Genomic DNA, 18,700 nt, shown 5'->3' with positions numbered 1-18,700 from the left:
TACTGTTCGCACATCGAGAATTGTACCTCTTAAAAACAACCGAAAAAACTGGAGGCGCCCTTTGCCACGAGGGTCATGAGTATTAATAGACCATTAATAGCAACCGTAAGTCGCCTTTGGGCGTTACCGCCAAGGAGCCACAAATAATTTAAAGAAATTGTGTTCGCGACGATTATCAGCAGGAGTTAACCCCAGGTGGAACTACGCTTTGCACGAGATATACAGAAAAAAGTGTGACCATTTTATGTATCTCTTTCTTTTCAGCAGACGCAGCCAACCAACCAATTCCAAAGACCTGGGTTAGGTTCGAAGACTCTCTGGAGTAAGTGAACGAGGGACAATCCCTCCGCAAGGAGGTACTCCTGAAAATTTTTGAACGGTCTGCGAGATCTTGAGGCAAAAATCCCGGATCTTTCCAAAATGGTCAACGCGTTGATTTCCTTAAACACATACAAACAAAACCTTGCCTAAATATTATTTTTTAAATAGAAAAATCAAGCTTTTTAAAGTAAGAACACCGGCGTACGCCGGTACATAATAGAGCCTACGCCGCCGCCGCCGATAAAGGGATCGGCGTAAACCTCTACTATGGTGATTAGTGGGACATATACAACGTGTAATTGGATATGCTGAAAATCACACAGTTTATTAAAATTAAACTGAGTACAACGTGACGATTATTTTATATTTTATCAAAAGAATTTTCCAGGGGCCCCAGATGGTATAATTACTCGACTGCCCATGGGCTTTATTATGTAACTCGATTCGAAAGATATTTCTTTCGGATTAAAAAAAAAATATGTAAATTAACAGCTATCGAATCGTATTTCAATTCGAATTGAATTACAGAATGAAGCTTTCAGGTCTATAGTATGAGTTCGTATGAATTGTCTCTTTCCAAACTATCTAGATTCACGCCTTCAGACAGAGTACTAATCACTGCATGCGGAACTGGCAAGAAATACAATGAAAATTTCCACTTACCGAATTGTCTGGAAACGGCCATAGCTAGACCCAAATTAGTATAAATTTACCCACCGGAATCGGTTTCCTGAATACTCGGTGGTGTACATCACTAATAAGCAGAAAATTTACTAAACGGACACTATTTACAGAAAAAATACACTTTGTTTTATTTTCCATTTTAATTTTGAGATTATATATATATTTCAATTAATATTAAAGATATATGCGCTTTACAAGTTACTGATAAGACAATTCAAGACTGTTCAAACCAATGTCGATTAATCAATTTTAAACATACAAATAATACATATAAATATAATATATAAAGAGAAAAAAGGAGAGTCAGCATTTCAAAACGTATAAAGGAAGAGAGGAAAGAAAGGTTTAGGCATACACGTATACAAAAAGAGTTGTTATAATACGTCAGTATTAACATAATTTCCAACACATTAATCTTAATACATTTATATATAAAATAACTTATACGATGAACAAATAGAACAAATATTTAAATAAACAAACATACATGGAGACATTTATATTGGAAACTAGTTTCCAGTGTTGCTTAAAATTTATTATTTTTTGTTTGGAGATACTTTGGGTAAATTCAATACACTTTAAAAGCTTGAGCTAAGTTAGGCGTAAAGTGGGTGTTGCACACACAAACATACAGCTACTACTTGGACCAATTGATTATGATTAGAGAACACTCGAACATTTACTGAGAAATCAAATAATGAATGACCCTAAATTTGAATATTTTTATCAAGAAAAACCAAAGTTTTAAAAACGTTGGTACAGCCGAATCGAACTCTTTTGTTGAATACGAACAAATAGCCAAAGCGAACAGCTAATCACGGTATTTGCCATATGGATTATTGTAAAGCATTCGTTAAAAAAAGCTAATATATATATAGCCCGTGCCAAACGGTAGTAAAATACTTTGGAATGGCCGTTTTGACAGATATGAAATTATTCCCCCCTATTGCGAGTGTCGATTGCAGTAGATAGTCGACCGCTGAGCGATAATTGACTATCTTTATAATGTATACAAATTATGTTATATACATCGAAAAGTTGAAAAAATAGCAAAATCTGTCTTGTATAAAATAACTGTTTATAATGGTCCAAAGATTTGGCGATTAATTTGTATAGTAATAATATTAAATGCAAAAAATGGAATCGACAAATTGTCGATTCTATTCCGATCGACACTCGCAATAGGGGGGATTATAATTTCAAATTTTGCAGATTGTTACATATAAATAAATGTAAGATGTTATCACAAAGAGATTTTAGGCCGAGCTGCTCTTCCAATTGGATTCGTCCTCCTTTTAATTTTCCTACAAATTGGAGGGACGGCACCTACTTGTTTTATACCGACGGCATCTGCAAGGAAGATGAGTTTTCACTGAGAGCTTTTCATGGCAGAAATACACTCGGAGTGCTTGCCAAACACTCTCGGGAGGCGACGCCGATTAAAAAAACTTTCTTCTAATTGAAAAAATCTCTAAAATGTTGATGTTGCTTTTCCCAGGGCGTGAACCCAGGATCTTCGGTGTGGTAGGCGGAGCACGCTACCATCACACCACGGCGGCCGCAACATATACGCATATGTAATTATAATTTCCAATTAAAAATACTGGTTTTTAAACACTTCGATGTTTCCCGGATCTTGAACCCTTGTAAACTTTATAAAAAAAAAAAAGAATTCTGAAAAACTTTTGTTTTAGTTATATTTACAACCGCGTTGAATATTTAAGTTTTTTCTAAAGGCATCATAAATATTCTTCCATATAAAATGAATGTTGTTCATTTCAGAGTTAACCAAAAATTATTAGAATGACGAAGAAAGCATATTACACCAGAAAAATAGCAATCGTGGAAGACTGCCGACTTTCGCCGTATACCATTCGAGGTAGTACGGCATAGTATTGCTGTCCATAGCAATGTATGGGAAATTGTGTTGATAATACAAATGCAAAAACAATTTCAGTGTAAAATTTTTTATATTACTACTTTATATTCGTAATGTATTAACTTTTTTGAGCAGCACACTATGGGGCCGCTTGACCCGCATATTGTTTTAGCGCTTTCTTTAATTGACTTTTAATTGGCCATAATAGAATACAGTTGTTTGTCTATTTGTTATGCAAATATTTGTGATGCATATTTAGTTCGGTGGAAAAATATTGAAGAGTGAGGTGAATTATGACGAACACATTTCATAACAAATTTCGCTTTGCAAAACAAATAAAAAAAATAGTAAAAAAATTTGTTTAAAGTACTGCAAATCAGTTTGTTTTTGTTTGTTTACTTTGTTTTCGCTTTTTGTCTTTGTTATGATTGCATGTGTTAACTCTTAATTTGTTGCTCAGCTTTTTACTTCTAATTTAAATGTTTTTTGTTTACTTTTTAATGCGCCACAAAAACGCATTTGCATTTGCATTTTAAAGTATGTATGCATGTATGTGTGTGTATTTTAATATTTTTAAATTTATTTGTGTGAGTGACCGCATTTATGATTATTACATATTTGTTTTGTTTTTATATAACGCGCGAGCCGTGTTTAAGGCTCTCTATAAAAAGTTCAGTAAAAAATGCTTATCTAGGCCATTTAGTATTCTTATTTATTTAATTATTTATTATGTATGCATGTAAATGTGTATATAAACTGTTTTATTTTTTTATAATTTTCATTTTTTTGAACTTAATTGAATGCAGCAGCCGCACTTTTTCTGTTCATGCTTTTTTTAATTAATTGTGGCTATATTTGTATGTGTTTGTGTTTGTGGGCGTGTTTTTATGAAAGTCTGTTTTAATATTTATTTTATTTTAAGTTCTTTTTAAGCTATATTCATGATTATTTCTTAATGCACGTCATTCCACTTCACTCATTGCCATCATGCAACACTATTTACTATGCAAAAAAAAAGGAAACAAAAATTCACATTTACTTTTTATGCATTATTATAACGCTTACGATTTCTTTACCATTTAATTATATATATATATAGTTTTTTTCATACATATATAATTCATTCATTTCATTTGTATTTTATGTACTATCACTTATATTTTTACAAATGGCGAATAATTTTTTTCATAAAAGAAAAAAAAAAATGGTTACAACACATAAATCAAACGAACTACTTTTGTAAAAGACGAAACCCAAAAAACGGCTATGATTTTACATACATATTTCGGTTCAAACTGATGAACCATTTAATGGGCGCTCGAAATATTAGCTACATATTTTTTTTTTATAAAAAGCGCAAATATATTTACATAATATGTATGCATATATTTAATTTATAAAAAATAAATAAATTTAATGCAATTTAATAATATAAAAAAAAATATAAATGTAAATGTAATTAATTAAATTTGATAGCGCGAAAATTTTCACATACTTTTTTTTTGTTTTTGTGGCTTTTTAAATATTGCAAGAACTAATTTAGCTTAATATAAAAATAAGAACTCAGTATCAAGTTAAAAACTTCATAGCAATGTAAAATTATGCATTAAAAACAACTTTTAAACTATAACAGTAAGGTGGTTTTTTAGGAGTGATACAAACTGTTTGAAAACAAAACGTTTTGTTACCGATAACACCTTACGACAAAATCAATTTAATTTTTCTGAGTATTGGACCATGCCTGCTTTCGAACATCTTAGGCCCACACATATGCCTTGGAAGCTGTTTGCAGACGGAAAAATCATTTTTTTTTTTTTTACTTTAAAAAAATCGACAATTGATTGGCATGCAATTTTCATAAAACAAGATATTAAAAAAAAAAACTTTTAATTCTTAAAATAAAAAAATAATGCATTATTTGATAAAAAAAAACTGGAGCACAAACAAGTTCTAAATTAATTAATTATATGTTAAAAATTTTAATATTTGAAAAAAATTAATTAAAAAAAAAATTGTTGCAAGGTGAAATTATGCAAAAAATAAAAGCATTTTGGACAAAGTTGAAACAGTCGAAAAATGTAAGGCGCGAAAACCTCCGAAGAGATCTAAGGCCGAGCTTCTCTTCCAATTTGCGTCGTGCTCCTTTTGATTTTCCCTACAAATTGGCCGGACGGGACCTACATGTTTTATGCCGACTCCGAACGGCATCAAGGCAGGTGAGTTTTCACTGAAAGCTTTTCATGGCAGAAATACACCCGGAGCGCTTGCCAAACACTGTCGAGGGGCGACCCCGCTTAGAAAATTCTTCTTCTAATTTAAAAACTTTATTTCTAAAATTTTGATGTTGCTTTGCCCGGGCTGCGAACCTAGGGCATACGGTGTGGTAGGCGGAGCACGCTACCATCACACCACGGTGGCCGCCATGTATGAAAGTATTTTAGTGAAAAATTCTTCAACATCTTCAACACTCAACTGTGGATGAAGGCTGGTGCTCTAATGCACTACCCCCAACTCTGGTATTGAGTTTCGAAACTTAAAGATTTTAGTAACGCAATAATAATAACCCTGGGTACATATGTAAGTCTTTTATATGTTGTTGACCAATATCAAGCTGAGTCTACGTGAACGGTTTCCTTTCTTTGAACACATTTTCGAAAATTATAGAACATAGAAAAGTAGCAATTCAGCTTGCTAGTAAGAAACAGCAAATGAGACTTTAGTATGAACTAGGACTATCACGCTTCTCGATTAATCATCTCGTTGGTTCATTCGGACTGTAAATAGTTCTTTTTGTTTAGGTTTGGTCTGCTGGTCTCGAGTGAAAATCTAGTTATACAAAAAAGAGTTAATATCGGTGCCTGAGTGGAAGATCAAATTTTTCAGCTGCCAGTTCGAAAATGTTCTGTTTCAGAATTTGATTAAATAATGCCTATTTCAGAATTCGCTTCCTACCTCAAAATTCTTGAATATTATTTATATTGTTTATGGTGTTTTGGGCACAAACTTTAAAACAAAACTTTCTTGAACCAAAATCTGATATTCCACTAACAGACGAAAAGTAAAAAGTTAAAAATGTATTGCCACGGATTTTGTAGTTTTTATGCATACAACGGAATTTCTTAGTTTCATTTTGAAGACGTTTTAAGAGCATTTGTAAAATTCGTACTGAAATGCAAATAATGTTAAACTATAATATAGAGAAAAAGGAAGTTAACACAAAGACAAAAAGAAATTTAAAAAAAATTGGCACTTGTAAGCAATGCTTACTGAAAATTGTTTTCAAACGAAACAAAATATTTTTTTTTTAAATTTCTTTCAAACCATTTGACACAATTCAGAGATTCGTATGCAATAGGTTGCAGCAAAAATTGTAGTGTTAATAAAAAAAAATATTTATTTCGAATATTTGCTTGTGTACGATTATTCCATTTTAATTAAATTTTATCATTCTTATTGCATACTATTCATAAAATTTTCTTTTCTATATAAATTTTGATAACACAAAAGAATTACATACTAAAATACATACATATATAAGCTTTTCTTTTTAATTTTTATATTTTTAACTATTGGTTTTCTGTATGTGCAAATTCACTTTTTAATGCATTCATCTATGTATATATTTATATATATAAGTACCATTCAACGGTACACATACGCCTTGCTATTTATATTTCTTTTTCCATTGTTGTTGTATAATCCAAATCTAATTACTGCTTATATTCCACCAATCGAACACTTCATTTCATGAATACCGTAAAATATGCTAAAAATGCTTATTTAGGTTTATTTCATTTTCAGCAGCAATATTAAGCAGCAACTAAGCATTTGTTTTACTTTTATGTTGGTTATAAATTTTACTTTAAAATTCTCTTATAATTACGCGAAAACAAACTAAGTCGATTGTGTCGTCGTCGTAATCAATCAGCATGTTTCGTAACTCCAGTTTATTTTTTTACGCTCTCATAATTTATAATTATCGTATAATTTTACGTTGCGCAAATTATCACTTCATCGAATCCTTTGAATTCGCTGCTGTACTGACTGATTACCAATTGGCCATGCCTGGCTTGTTGAGTGTCATAAAGTATATTTGACACGATGAAGCACCTTTGGCACTACTAAAGAACACCTTATCGTTGCGTTCGCAAAGGAATTTCAAGCGTTGTGCCTTTTTGTGCATGAAGACACCATCCAAGTGTCCACTTTCTACTGAGCGAATCTGTGAAAAAGATCATTTGCAGTTATGATGAATTTACTTTTCATATGAAATTTTCAATTCGTATATTTACTTCTATTGCTTTATTGCCCCAGCCCATAATTTGTCCAGTGCCGATGTAGGCTACAGATGTTGGCATTTCACCCCACTGCAAAACAAAACAAAAAAATTTTTTTTAAATTGAACATACAATTTTTTTAATCACAAATTGTAGGTACCTGCAAGACAATGTTTTTGGAAACACGTCCAACCGTGTTTACATAGACACCTTCATTATCGTAGCAGAGCAGGAGTTGCATGCCATTCGAATTTGGAAGCGCGACTATACAATGCGGAATGATTGCATCATGAGTCTGTAATATAAAAAGTTGATATGAGTGCAAAAGAAAATTGAATAAGTATGGTCTTGCGTGTTAGAACTCAAGAACGTAACTGTTTTGAAAATGGTGGGAAATTAGGCATTTGCGCAACAATAAATATCAATATGTTAGAGATGTGGGTCCCGTCTCGCCAATTTTTAGAGAAAATTAAAAAGAGCCTGACGCAAATTGGAAGAGAAGCTCGGCCTTGATCTCCTTTTCTTCCTGTCCTATATTGTTTTACTGCTAATTACTAATTGCTGAATGTCATAAAGATATTTTTATACGTATTATTTTTATTAGTATTAATATTATTGTTTTATTTTAGCTTTGCTAATTCTACAATTCCTGATTAGCAAGTTGTCCTGAAGACCTTTAACATTTATGGATAGGGTTAAGACCCTGGCTGGCACTAAATTATAGTCATAAAAGACATTCTTACCAAATTTCGTTAATATCTTTATCCGACTTTAAAATTTTCAATATAAAAAGTGGGCGTCATTTTCAATTCCAATCTTATGCTGTCAACTAAGATTACTTTACTTTATATATGTATATACAATTAGGAATTTTTACTTTTGTTCTGAGCAAGGTAAAACCATCCAAAAACACGCAAGGATTTTTTAAAGATAAAGAAGGCTTAAATAGGTTTTGGCGTGTGACTAAAGAAGAGTTTAACTCGACACGGACGCCAGAAAACTACTTTGCTGAATGGGAGAAAGCAACTCCTGCGGATTTGTATGATCGCGCAACTTTCTTCTTTGCTCCCCTGTTGATTTTGCTAAGGCACCAATTCATTAGTAATTTCGTCCAATACCATATGAAATGCAAGACACTGAAAGAAATAGTGCTAGTAAAATCAACAAATTGGTTCTGTTGTTCTTGACTTAACGGAGATTCGGTGAAATTGATCGAATTATGGTTAATTCGACCGAGTTCTTTGTCAAGCGAACAAATTAGTTCAGTCAATTCAACAGAAGAGAAATTGTCGCTCTTAAGTTAACAAAATTTTGTAAAATTGACAGATTCCTAATCAATCTAACTGATGTTTCTGTTAACACAACTGATTTTACAGGTCATTTCAACGGCGATCAACTGTCAATACATGAGCAAATTTCAAAAAGAATTTTACGCTCACTGCGCTCTCTACTTTTTTAAGTACAATGGTGTCACTTGTTAAAAAAAAAAACACTAAAATAAGAAAACCATCAAATCGAAAAAAACACACAAAATGGGCAAATAAAAAACTAGTTTTCAGTTATCAATACAAAACGAAAAAACTGTGCAAAAAATTATGAGATACCGGGAGACCTTTTTATCGGGTACAATTTTGCAACTTCTCGCCCAAGCGAAATGCAAATATTGCGCCCTCTTGTTGCAAAAGTTTTGTTTGAACGAACAAGATTTTTCCAAAGTTAGTAACATTTTCAAGTTTTTATGAATTTTCACTCAAGCGAACGAATCTAATAAGATAATAAAAAAAACATCCTTTTTTAATATTGATGTTTCCGACAAAATAAAAGTTTGAGTTGTTTTGGAATCGTTTCAACTTAAAGTGTTACGAAAATTAAACTTGCCGAATTACATGTAAAGTTACTCCAGTGGTGAATTACCTTACTGCGATTGGATTCTTTACTTTTCTATAACTTACAAGTTCTCTTTTTAAAATGTTACGTCAAACATTTATACTACAAGTTTTGTTCGAAACAATCAAGTGTGGCAACTACATGCGATGGAAGGAATTGACAAAGAGCTGAGCTGCAGCTGAAAGAATTGAGAACAAGTTTTGTGACTACTATTTTCATTTCTATATTCATATGTGTGTATATGTAGCAAGCATGCGTATTTATGTATTCACATATTTACGTATTCATATGGCTGCCGCCGTGGTGTGATGGTAGCGTGCTCCGCCTACCACACCGAAGACCCTGGATTCACACCCCGGGAAAAGCAACATCAAAATTTAGAAACAAGCTTTTTCAATTAGAAGAAAAATTTTCTAAGCGGAGTCGCCCCTCGGCAGTGTTCGGCAAGCACTCCGAGTGTATTTCTACCATGAAAAGCTCTCAGTGAAAACTCATATGCCTTGCAGATGCCGTTCGGAGACGGCATAAAACATGTAGGTCGAGTCCCGCCAATTTGTAAGAAAAATTAAAAAGGAGCACGACGCAAATTGGAAGAGAAGTTCCTCCTAAAATCTCTGCCTAGGTTATAGCGCCTTACATTTATTTATTTATATCGCAACGTAGGTACTTTCATACAAAGCTGTCGCAACAACTTTTTTGTTCATTTTACTACTAAAACTGTCAATTACGAATCAACGATTTGTGCGCAATTGATTCAACATCTTGTTGCGATGGATAAAAATTGACAGAAATTTCCGTTGAAATGACCTGTATTTCGGATTATTTTACCAGTCTTTTTCTTTCAGTGTACTGCCCATTTATTATAAGCATTTTTAAACAAATTCGCCACAATAATTAAAAATTTTCAGTTTCTTAAAAAATATATATAAAAGCGCAACAAAATGTCCTTTGGCAAAACAGCTGACTTCGAAAATTCGAATTTCCTATTCGCCATTATTGTTCTCCATAAAAGAAAATAATTATAATTGGAGGAATTTTTCTGCGGGAATAAAAAAAGGCGAGAACAAAATATTCTGAGGCAATATTTAAAGTTGGACTGATATAAATTTTCCAAACACCTAATGCGTTTTTGAGATTTTAAGAAATGCCATTTACTTTTTATTTCTATTTTTTTTTTCTTAAGAAATTTCAATTCAAACATTCAAAGTCGTAAAGCTACTTACATGTTTAGGAAGATAAATATCGTATACTTCGGCGGAGTCCAAATCGACTGCATGAAAACCCTCTGCAGAACCATAAATCACTTTAAGACGTGATTGATCCTCTATGGTGAGATCAACTAATAATGGACGATGTTCCAAATCGCCAAAATTCTAGATAGCAAGTGAAAGAGAGAATGATTCAGAAACAAATGTAACCCGGCCTATGAAAAGGTGGCTTATGACTCAAAAAAGAAATTGCGAGAAACAGCTGTTAAAGATAAACAATGCATTTCTTCAGTTTCTTAGTAGTTTTTCTTTTGCATTATGAACAGTCATGTCCAAAAGGCAAAGCACAACCAGTTTCTGACCGAAAAAAAATCGTGTGAGTGCTCAGATTTAAAAGCAATGCTGAACGAGTAGGACGTGTGTCGCTTGTGAATAATGTCTGTCAAAGAAGAATTTAGCGAGGTTTTTTAAACATATTTCTGTGAAAACAGAAGGAGATTCGAAAAAACGAGCAACTTCAAAGGTTTCAACAAGGGTAGCGACGAAGAAAACTACTTAATACTGCTAAATAAATATTTTTTGTGCAAAACAGCTTTTTTTATTTTTTTTGGTAAAATCGTTTTTGCAGCGTTCAATCCTGTTTTAAAATTTTTCAATTTCATTTATTATCTTGATTCTGGATGTTCAATAAAATTATGTTTTCTTTCATTTGTACTCTTCTTTCTCTACATTTTTAGTACACTTCTAAGCAAGTTATGACTTTCTAGTTTTCACCACGTGAAAGAGCGTCTCAAAAACTATCGAAACCAGAAAAAAAAGTGGACAAATTTTTTGAGTCATAAGCCACATTTTCATAGGCCGGGTCACAAATAATGAAATCAAATTGGCTTTTATTTAACCCCTATATACAAACATATAAAAATTGAAAATTTAACATACCTTAAATGCCATAAACTTGTGGTATGGTTTGGGAGCCCATGCATAAATTTCAATTGAGTCTTTTAATGCGATCACTAGGAACTTAATCCTTTCGTATTTCACAATCTTAAAATGAACAGCACCTTGTAAATCACCAACATTTATCCAACCATTACGACGCTCAACTTGCTGCAATTAAGGATAAATTGTAAGTATTCAAGTGAGTATTGAAAATAAATTTAGCTTTTTAAAGCCAGGGTACATGTTTAGATAAGAGACGTTTCTCAAATCATTTTTTTTTTTGGAACAAGATAGATAATTTTAAAGTTCACATGAGAGAACTTCGGTAAATCTTATATTTAAAAAATATCATACATTTAAGAACAAATATATATTTTTCTTACATCAGAAAGTCCATCTGTGCGTAGAATTTTCGATTTCAACCATGACAAATAGTAAACACGTACACGATTCTTTTTTCCAGATATGGTAACTAAAATATTTTGACCCTCTAGCACCTCCATTTGTTGGAAACGACGACGCGAGATCAATTGATATACCTGAAAACAGGAAAAAAAAGTTGAATATAAAAAACAACGTGAGTACCAAGTACTCGTGAGGATCGATGTGTAAACATACAGTGTTCGTCTAAGAATCTTTTTAAATTGAGTTCGCCCAGGAGTTGAAGCTAAAGCAACACAAAAGTAACTTTACTAAAAATAGTCTCGGGCTTTTTATAAGAGCTTATTCGGATTTTTATCAGGAACAACCGATGCCGGCAAGCTAATGTTTTAGCATTGGATTAATATAGGTAGCGAATTAATATCTTCGATATTTCGATTTTTTATCAGCTTGATATCGAATTTTTATCAGGGTTACTCAATGGAAAAAATGGAATTTAAAGCTGAACACCTAACCAGGTGCTTTTTTTTGTAAATAGTTGGTGTATCAGTAATAACAATCACGGATTTGTTCATTATATCCCTTGCTATTTATTTGCAACATAACAGCTGTGTATACATCACTTCATGCATTTGCGTGCATAATACTTTGTATATATACTCAGAGACTTTTATTTGTTTATAAGAGAAATTTTTGCCTTGAGCTGTGTGATTTCGCTCTTATCAACTCAACCACGTACCTTGTTGCCATTTACTACACTTAGTACTCCATACAATATACCAACAGTGCACACTACGCTTACGCTTAGACATTTGCTAGTACTATATATACAGTATACCATTAACTCACCCTACGCCTGCATTTGCATTCTACATATGTATGTATATCCCCCATATATCATACCACTTACAAAGACTACGCTTACATTCAGGATTCTCCCATACCGTGAGCAAAGATGTTCACACATCAAAAATCAACTTGCATAAACTTTCTCATATCTCAACAACAGTTACATTCGCATACCTTTCCCTGTCCGGAACGATCCAACAACATAAGACCATTTTCAGTACCAATCAGTAAATTGACTCCCCACAATGCTGCACATAAAATTTCTGAATTGAAACGTTTCTTATATTTACGTATTTCCGGTGTGTCGCTTGTGGCTTCGTGCGATGTTGGCGTTACATTCACATTTATATGCGATTCACGACGTGTCGGTCCTGAGCCGCCAGCACCAAAACCAAATGTGAGAAAACTGCGTTGTTTCTGTTGTAGCGCATATGCATGCGGTGGCAAATTAGACGATGATGGTGTCGATATATTGGAAGAAGAAGATGCAGATTTATGCAATAAATTAGTAATACTGCTTGTGGAACGAGTTTTGCTAATCGAATTTTTCGGACTATTCTGCCGCGATGTGGACGACAAAGAAATTGTCGATTGCGGTGAATTGTTCGAAGAAATAAAAGATTTTGAGGGCGTGGAATGTACTGATGAGTTGATGGCCGCTTGGTACTGTTGAGACGAGTTTGTAAAGAGAATAAAAATAAATGGGTTAGTTTTTTTTTTTAACTGAAGCTCAGCCTAAACTGAATTTTTATACATATTTACAAATAGAAGACATATAAGCTTGGTTTTAGTTTTAATAAAGATATACTTTTCCTATATTCACCACAAGAGTTTGTATGCAAAACATGCCATAAAATAGAGGAAACTAGTGCAACAAATTTATCATAAATAAGAGTAGATATGTATGAATGTTTAAGAAGTCTTAGAACCCATGAAAATAATCGAATCAAATATACATATTACATTATTAGCCTTTTCTAGTTGGAGCAATAGAAAAAAATATATATACATAAATACATACATATGGAACTGTGAAATAGCCTAAACATTAAATGAATTTTTGTTAGTTACATATTAATTTTTGGTATAGACATAAATGAATTATTTTGGGGGGTGCACAGACTAGAGACCCATAACTACATATAGTGCATTTACCGCCAAAACAATGTAAGTAACAAACATTTCTTCGTTTACTTTGAGTGCACTTTAGGAATATCAAATTCTGCACCTACCAAAGGATTGCATCTAAAAGGAATGCATTCAACTCTTACGCTTACCGCGTTTTGACGGTTAAGGTTCGATAGATAAATGCGTTACAGCGATAAAATGTGTTAAGTATTTCCCAAACGCCATAATGTGATGGAAGAAAATAATAAAGTAAAAAAGGCTGACAGAAATTTGTGTTATATATTTTGTTCTAGAATTTATGTGATGTGTACATATTAAGCTCTAACCACGACTTTTTCCGATTCAGTATAGATTCATAATTTAAACCTTTTGTCATCGATAGAAGTGTAGCAAAACTTTAAGGACAACCCCAAAATAAGACGTGAGCGTCATTGTGGATCTTTCTTTTGTCTGGTTATCGGCCCCTAAGCCCTGCTGCTAAGATGATTGTCTATTTGGGGTAGAATATGAGGGGCACATTCGGATGTTCTAGGCCTCGATGCACTGCGACCTTTACGTAGATATATTTTGATTGACCTTTCCGCATATTACTGTATGTGGAGGCTTTCAATGTATTTAAGTACATCCATATAAAGAACGGATTAAGAGTCACGCCACCAATAGGGATTATTTGTCATGTATGGTTGGAGTTGGTGTTCATCTAGGGAGGAAAAGCATTTTTACTGATAGCTCCAGGATGAATCAGGGATCGGGAGGAGTTTTACTTTAGAGCTGTAAAGACGACGAGAAGGAAGCAACCTTGATGCCCTCTCTCTATGACTGTCCAGCTCTGAGTAGAGTAAGATCATCCATATTAAAAGGAACTTAACCGCCTAGATGATTTAAGCCACTGCTTATTTATCAAGATAAGCAGAATAATATATCCTATGAAATGGACAAATGTGACAACTTAAAGTAAAATTTGGATAATTTAACATGTATTGTCCTACTTGTTTAAAAACTATCTTCATATAAAATCTTCTATTTGGTGGTTACCCCAAAATTACGATTAAAGCTCGATATGTATTTTTAATAAATTGAACTTATTTGTTGCACATATTTTAAAATCAAAATGATTAGTATAATGTTACTTTATGAATCATGTTTGTGTTATATTTTGTGTTGCGCGCTCAGGCGTAAGTTCGTACGGTAATAACAACATCTATTACGATAAATTAGACGTAAATTGAGATATTATTGTACTGTCTATGGTATATGTGCGGTTTCAATGGAATCAAATTGTTAGTGTTGGTCTTCGGTGGGAGGTTGAAACGCGCTAGTTTTCGTTTTGAACCAGTCCTGTCAAAATCATATTAACGAAAAAATATCAGAAACCCTTGCAATTATATGTATATCATTAGCTTAATTTACAAAAGCTTTATCCAACAAATTTTACATTTCACAGGAGAAGCGAAAAACAACGTAACAACGTAAAAGATTAAACTATGCAAAAAGAAGGCAATTGGGAAAAACTTTACAACAACTAAGGCATGACGTAGCTGAATGCGTTTATAACCATTTCAACTATCGTAGGAGTGCGAGTTCGACTCCCACTCCCGGGAGAAAAGGCTTTGAAGAGATTTACAAGGTATAATCGAAACAGCTGTCGCCTTGTCCGTCCTGATGTCACGTTGTTTAAATTTTTCCCAAATTATTAAATAAATTATAAAATTAAAAAATTGCTTAAAATAAATGTTTTCATACATTTATAAAAGCAATATGGGCAATCCCCGATTATTAAAATCATACAAACAGACAAAATTGGTTAATTCGTTGTAGTTCTATAAATAGAACAAAAACAGCAACAAAACCAAAGTTTCTTTGAAAACCGCCGTACCAAGCATAGCTTTGGCACATAGTTGCATACGAAGTATGCAATGTGTAAAAGATTAAACTATGCAAAAAGAAGGCAATTGGGAAAAACTTTACAACAACTAAGGCATGACGTAGCTGAATGCGTTTATAACCATTTCAACTATCGTAGGAGTGCGAGTTCGACTCCCACTCCCGGGAGAAAAGGCTTTGAAGAGATTTACAAGGTATAATCGAAACAGCTGTCGCCTTGTCCGTCCTGATGTCACGTTGTTTAAATTTTTCCCAAATTATTAAATAAATTATAAAATTAAAAAATTGCTTAAAATAAATGTTTTCATACATTTATAAAAGCAATATGGGCAATCCCCGATTATTAAAATTTTATTTTTTCATTTACTACATGCAGAAATGGCTTTTCAAAAGTGGCATAACTTCGTTGCTATTGGTTCTAACTCCATAAAACTTTAACCGAGGGCTTATTTTTACATATCATAAAAAAACTGTGAATAAAGCAGTTTTGAAAAATCTGTACCATTTTGTGAATTAAACTAACGATATGGTTCTTCTAATAAGTAGAAAAGGTTAATTTATGATGCATTAAATGAATAAATAAAACTTAAACTATAATCCTGAGTATTCGAAATTCAGACACTCCTGGCTATGACTTAGAATAGAGCCAGGAGTAGTTTCCATCCTGTCGGAAAATCAACAAAATTAATTAGGTTCTTAACATGAGTATTGCCCTGTGAGTTTAAGCTCAATATGGGAATGATATGTTCTAGTCCATTCTCTGTTTTTATTAGAAATAGGCGAAATGGTTTGGAAGGAACTCATACTTTTTATATACGAAACAATTTACTGACATTCAGAGTTGCAATATTTTCGGAACCTAAGAGATCTGTTAGCATTAGAGTTTTTGTTAGAGGGCGATAGGAGATTTTTGACACCAGATTTAGAATGCTTGATTACGTCTATAACTGCAGATAACCTTGATCGTCGGCAGCTCACTTAAGTTTTCCTTCAGTAGTTCAAGCTCACTTTGTAAAAATTGTGATATGATATAGTTTTCGAAATAGGAAAAATGATGTTTATACTCCTGAATATGAGGGAATAAATTGCGCAGTGCAATCAAAAGAAAAAAGGTTTTAAAATTTTTTGGCACAAGGTCGGCTATTAATTAAAATAACGTATTTTACATATTTAATCTCCGGTCTGAAATCAGTTTCTGAAATTCAAATATAATACAAAGAATCGCTATACAAAACCAACAACTGCGGTTGAAGTTTTGAAAATACTACTTTGTGTTAACCCATATAACCCAGAGGTTGTTACATGGCAAATAGCGATGGACATGGTGTTAAATGACTATAACATTCAAAAAAGGTGCATACCGTGAGATTAACACATGAAAGCAGGGCATTAAAAAAGTATTCCGCCCAGGAAAAATAGAACGATGTAGTTTTTTAGCCCACACTTTCTTAATAATACATCTTTTCTGACATAAAAACGAAAATTACTTTGGGTGATATTGGTTAATTAATAACCGGCCTTGGGTTCAATAGATTTAACGAACAGATTTTATAATTTCACTAACAGGGCAATTCTGTCTAATTCGTATTACGAATTGAAGGAACATTAAATTACTTTGGGTATTCTTGCACAACGATCTTACACTGAAAGAAAAAAGCTGGTAAAAGCAACCGAATTACGGGTCAATTCAATAGACACTTCTGTAAATTGTTATCCATCGCAAATAGCTGTTGAACAAATTGTTGATTTTGAATTGAGCGTTTTAGCAGTCAAATCAACAAATAAAAAAGGTCATCAAATGTAAGCCACAGCACTATTAAAAAAAACTGTATACATAAAATTATTTCCTATGGAATTTGGTGTTGCCTTTTCCAGGCCTTGAACCCAGTATTTTGCGAGTGGCAGTTGTAGCACGCAACGATCACACCACAGTGGCTCTCTGCTATGTTAACTAACAATTATTAATGTCACCCTAAGAATTCCATTAGTTGCTGATATGACAGAGATTTTTTAGGCACGTTAATCATAAGAACAAAGCAGTAAGCGCCGTTAGCGTAAGTTTCTTTTTAAAATTGGGTGATGCATTTGCTTAATATTGACAGTTGTTCGCTGTTGAAATTGCCAATGAAATCAGTTGTTTTAACAGAAAAATTAGTGAGATTGATTGCGAATCTGTCATTTATACAGAATACTGTTAACTTGAGGCTAACAGTTTTTCTTTTGTTGAAATAACAAAACAAATTTGTTATTTCGACAAAAAAAACTTTGTTAATTCAAGAACAACAAACGTAATTTGCTGATTTTACTAGCTCCATTTCTTTCGGTGTACAAACACTAATTTAAATATACCACATGCAGTAATTGGATCTTTTGAGACTTTCAAAATAATTTATAGCTGCTATGTATATTCATTTGCCAACGCTGGTTGAAAGCCTAGCGGTTTAGGTTCTATTTCTCACACAAAAATTAACCCAATTTTTTTTAGGATTTTCTTATTTTCCTAATTTATTTTTATACAGGTTCTATTTAGAATCATTTTTTATTATTTTATTTTACTTTATTTTAAGTTTAACAAAAAAATTTAAGAAAGATTTTTGTATTTCGTATAATTGTTTTCTGGTGAAAGATCATTGACAGAACTGCCTTGTATATGAACGTACATTAACCAAATTCAGGCCCAAATATTAGCACGCTAGGTGCCAGCTTCGACAGGCCCAGATCCTTCAATATTCGAAACTAGCAAAGGGCGTACTTCATTTCTGAATCTTTTTATCTAAAGTGATGATAAAATATAATTGCACTGTGGTGAATGTGATATATAAAATTAGAAGAACATAAACAGTTTGCGTTAGTCACAGTTAATCAAAATCTCATCCTCCCTCAAAATCAATTAATATGAGCTCATATTTTGGGGATCTTATATTTCTTGATCCAACATGCCACACAGAATATAACAAACGTACTAAATATATAAAAGTAGTGATTAAAAAATATTTAAAGTACATTATTATAGTTCGAAAAATATCCAAAAAGTATTTACATAAACATTTTTAATGCGTATCAATATCATTTTTTCATTAAAATCAAATAATTACGGAGTTCTCAAGGTATTTTTTGCTATTCGTCATATATGCTAGATTTTTCTAATACTTTATGTTTAGAGTATTCACGCTAGCTCGTTATCAGCTCATTTGCTTAACAATCGTTTGTTTCTAATGTATTTTGTTTATATAAAAAATAAGCTAATAATACCAATATGACAC

General features: G+C 32.7%; 1 protein-coding gene across 8 annotated transcripts in view; it reads right to left on the bottom strand.

Moving 5' to 3' along the window:
• Positions 1-1,126: 1,126 nt before the first annotated feature.
• The window catches only part of msn (serine/threonine-protein kinase msn), a 161,349-nt gene continuing 143,775 nt past the window's right edge, over positions 1,127-18,700 (bottom strand). For 6 of the 8 annotated variants that reach the window (XM_067790384.1, XM_067790391.1, XM_067790387.1 and 3 more), the window contains 7 exons: positions 12,600-13,091; positions 11,579-11,734; positions 11,196-11,363; positions 10,272-10,421; positions 7,322-7,456; positions 7,177-7,251; positions 1,127-7,106 (listed from right to left, as the gene is read on the bottom strand). In XM_067790384.1, coding sequence (XP_067646485.1) covers positions 6,933-7,106; positions 7,177-7,251; positions 7,322-7,456; positions 10,272-10,421; positions 11,196-11,363; positions 11,579-11,734; positions 12,600-13,091 — 1,350 coding nt within the window. In that variant the 3' untranslated portion in view covers positions 1,127-6,932. The remainder of the gene's footprint in view (positions 7,107-7,176; positions 7,252-7,321; positions 7,457-10,271; positions 10,422-11,195; positions 11,364-11,578; positions 11,735-12,599; positions 13,092-18,700) is intronic. The other 2 variants (XM_067790390.1, XM_067790392.1) reach the window with 1 other exon arrangement.

Source organism: Eurosta solidaginis, chromosome 5, assembly GCF_040869045.1.
Source record: "Eurosta solidaginis isolate ZX-2024a chromosome 5, ASM4086904v1, whole genome shotgun sequence".
NCBI classification, from domain to species: domain Eukaryota; kingdom Metazoa; phylum Arthropoda; class Insecta; order Diptera; family Tephritidae; genus Eurosta; species Eurosta solidaginis.
Note: the sequence above shows the minus strand (reverse complement) of the source record. Positions and strands in the feature narration are given on the sequence as shown.